Below are 2,996 nucleotides of genomic sequence, written 5' to 3'. Positions count from 1 at the left end.
ACTTCAAGAGAGTTTAATTTTTAGATGCATTGAAACCATCAATTGTAATGTTTGTTCACACATTGCTTTTATATTTAGCAATATTTAGGAAATTCAGCTTCAAAACTTTAAGAAAACAATTTTCCTAATAGTAAAAAAGTACTTTTTTTTTTTTTAGCCAAAACAGGGTTACTTTTTCCATTAATTCTAACTAATTGATACAAAAACATTTCCGTATTAAAGGAGAAAAGTAATGAAGAAAAAAAAAAAACATTTCACTTTTTAGAAGACTTTAAGCAACTTTCTTACATGTCCCACAGAGGGGACGGGTGACAGTTTAACATTCAAAAACAAACAAAAAAGTACTGAGTGACTTCAAGAGAGTTTAATTTTTAGATGCATTGAAACCATCAATTGTAATGTTTATTCACACATTGCTTTTATATTTAGCAATATTTAGGAAATTCAGCTTCAAAACTTTAAGAAAACAATTTTCCTAATAGTAAAAAAGTACTTTTTTTTTTTTTAAGCCAAAACAGGGTTACTTTTTCCATTAATTCTAACTAATTGATACAAAAACATTTCCGTATTAAAGGAGAAAAGTAATGAAGAAAAAAAAAAAAAAAATAAAAAAAATAAATTTTAGAAGACTTTAAGCAACTTTCTTACATGGTCCATCAGCTTGTTCTGCTGGTCTTTTTGGTGACTGAGTCGATGTGTTGTCATCTGCAGTGAAGAGAGAGAGGCTTAAGCTGTCGTCAAAGGTAATGTCCAGAAGTTCATCATCACTGTCTGTTGGAGCTTTTTGTAGTTCAATTATTTCAAGTGTGTTGGTGTATGTAAACAATGTCGTCACTTGACAAAAGCATTTCCTCAATGTCTTGTGCATCGGTTGTTGACAAGTCCATTACAGCTCTGATGAATTTGGACAAAATGGAATTAGATATTGTAAGAGAAAAGACCTGATTCAATGATTCCAGAGCACTTTGTCAGGTAATTCTTTCCTTGTCTGAGAACTTTACATGTGGTGCATCTATGTAATTGCTGTTTTGGATTGAAGTTATGCTGTGACTGATGACATTTTGGACAAAGTTTGTGGATTTGGATTTTTGCCCCCTGTGGTTTTGATATCAGTTTCGTAGTCTGGATGTCAAGGTCTTCTGTGACTTTTGGTTCTTGACCAGCAAGAAATACTTTGCTTTGCTGAATTGGTTTGATGATAGTGCTCCTTGAAGACGTTAATGTTGGGATACCCCTGAAGGCTCTAGTTTGCATATGTTCAAACTCATACGTGTTGTTCAGTTCTACCAGAGTCACTAGTTTGTCCCATAAGGTAAGCATAATCTGACCCGTTTTGTCTCTTAGGAAGCATTCTTTTATTTCACATGCTGTGTCCCAGGCATTGACTGTTGTTGGTGGGTTTACCTTCACCACAGTTGCCTGAAGTTTGGTCACCTGAAATGCAAAAGATGTATAGTTGGTTTCAGGGTTGTTTACATAAAAAGCAAGTAAATGAGCCATCAGTGGCAGTCAGTATATTCAAGCCAAACAACAAAAACAAAATACTGGAACCAGGATTAAGAGACTTAGATTAAGCCATGAGTAGGTCTAAGTTATCCGAGGATATTTAAGTAGCTTTTCAAATGTCCCTATTATAATTATAATAATAATAATAATAATAATAATATTTGTGCATCTTGAGAGAAATTGGCACTGACATGTTTTGCAGTGCAAATTGCTCTCAGTAAAGACAGCTCAAATATGCATTTTAGTCTGGGCCTAGGCTTAAACCTTGTCTGCGTAATCAGGTTCATAAAAATAAAAAAAAATAAAAAAAAAGCTTAAATTACATGAAAACTTACATGTTGCTTTGGACCCAACAATTTGATGTCTTCAACATACATCAGCTGTGTTTCGATTGGAGGTTTATGTGGAAAGTTCACATCTATAACTTCCATTACGGTGTTTCTATCACAGTGAATGGAAAAGCTTTTGCTGTTGGGGTCTGGAAAAACAAAACAAGAGTATGTTATTAATAGAGATTATAGATAAATAGATAAACAGATTGATAGGCTTGAACTGTACGTACCTGGTTTGTTTGTTGTGTTTGTCAGCTTGACTGCCGTGCCATTTTTTGCTGTGGTGGACCACATGATATGTTGCTCTGCTGCAAAAATGACTGTGTGGTGAAACACATCCCTTTGTGTTTGGAAGGTTGCATTGAAGTATTTGAAATTTCATCTGGATAGTGTGACAGGAGTCACTGCATGAATATAACCACATAAGGACTGTGGAGCTTGAGTGTTTGCTTTTGTTTGTTTCTTACTCATTTTGGAAATTTTACAGCACGTGTTCTAGTAGCTTTTATTTGATTATATCCTTGAGCAAAGTATGCTTTGCAAAACAGGCAATTACAATTGATAATTTAGATAACAAGTAGGCAATTACTAATTATCAGCCAATTGACAATTAACCGATTGTTGTGTTGAACTTATTATGAAGTGGGGAACTAATTAAGAATACAATAATAATTGGTTTCCTTGGTGTTAGTGTATTTTGATAAAGGGTTTTCTGTACGTGCATTTGTAAACGTTGTAATTGTTAAATCTACATTAGTGTGTTGTTGCTTAACATTTTAATCACTGGTTTCACACTCAATTCCTGGAGGACCACAGCTCTGTACAGTTTAGGTCCAGCCCTAATCAAACACACCTGATTCAGCTAATCAAGGTCTTCAGGATTACTAGAAACTTCCAAACAGGAGTGAGTTGGAGCTAAACTCTGCAGAGTTTTGGCCCTCCGGGAATTGAGTTTAATACCTGCAATTTAAACAAACTGTTTAATAAAATGAAAGCATAAAAATAACCTTGTTTCTTTTATGTATTTATGTGAAGTGCTTCTCACTGCACATAATGTGAAACCCACTCTCATGGCAGTTTGTGATATTGTCACTAAATGTAAACTATTGATTCGTTAATGGAAACAAATTTCCCTTTTTTATGTGTGTCACTCAGCAC

General features: G+C 34.2%; 1 protein-coding gene across 1 annotated transcript; it reads right to left on the bottom strand.

Moving 5' to 3' along the window:
• Window positions 1–666: 666 nt before the first annotated feature.
• On the bottom strand, window positions 667–2,356 carry LOC107681309 (uncharacterized). Its single transcript, XM_016477585.1, has 3 exons — window positions 2,069–2,356; window positions 1,842–1,984; window positions 667–1,434 (listed from the first exon to the last, which is right to left on the bottom strand). The coding sequence occupies exons 1-3, from the start codon at window positions 2,130–2,132 to the stop codon at window positions 919–921; spliced, it is 723 nt and encodes a 240-aa protein (XP_016333071.1). The 5' UTR covers window positions 2,133–2,356; the 3' UTR covers window positions 667–918.
• Window positions 2,357–2,996: the final 640 nt, after the last annotated feature.

The sequence above is a fragment of the Sinocyclocheilus anshuiensis genome, unplaced genomic scaffold (assembly GCF_001515605.1).
Source record: "Sinocyclocheilus anshuiensis isolate Anshui unplaced genomic scaffold, SAMN03320099.WGS_v1.1 scaffold1620, whole genome shotgun sequence".
Classification (NCBI taxonomy): domain Eukaryota; kingdom Metazoa; phylum Chordata; class Actinopteri; order Cypriniformes; family Cyprinidae; genus Sinocyclocheilus; species Sinocyclocheilus anshuiensis.
The sequence above is the reverse complement of the archived record's forward strand: the minus strand, read 5'-3'. Positions and strand labels throughout refer to the sequence as shown.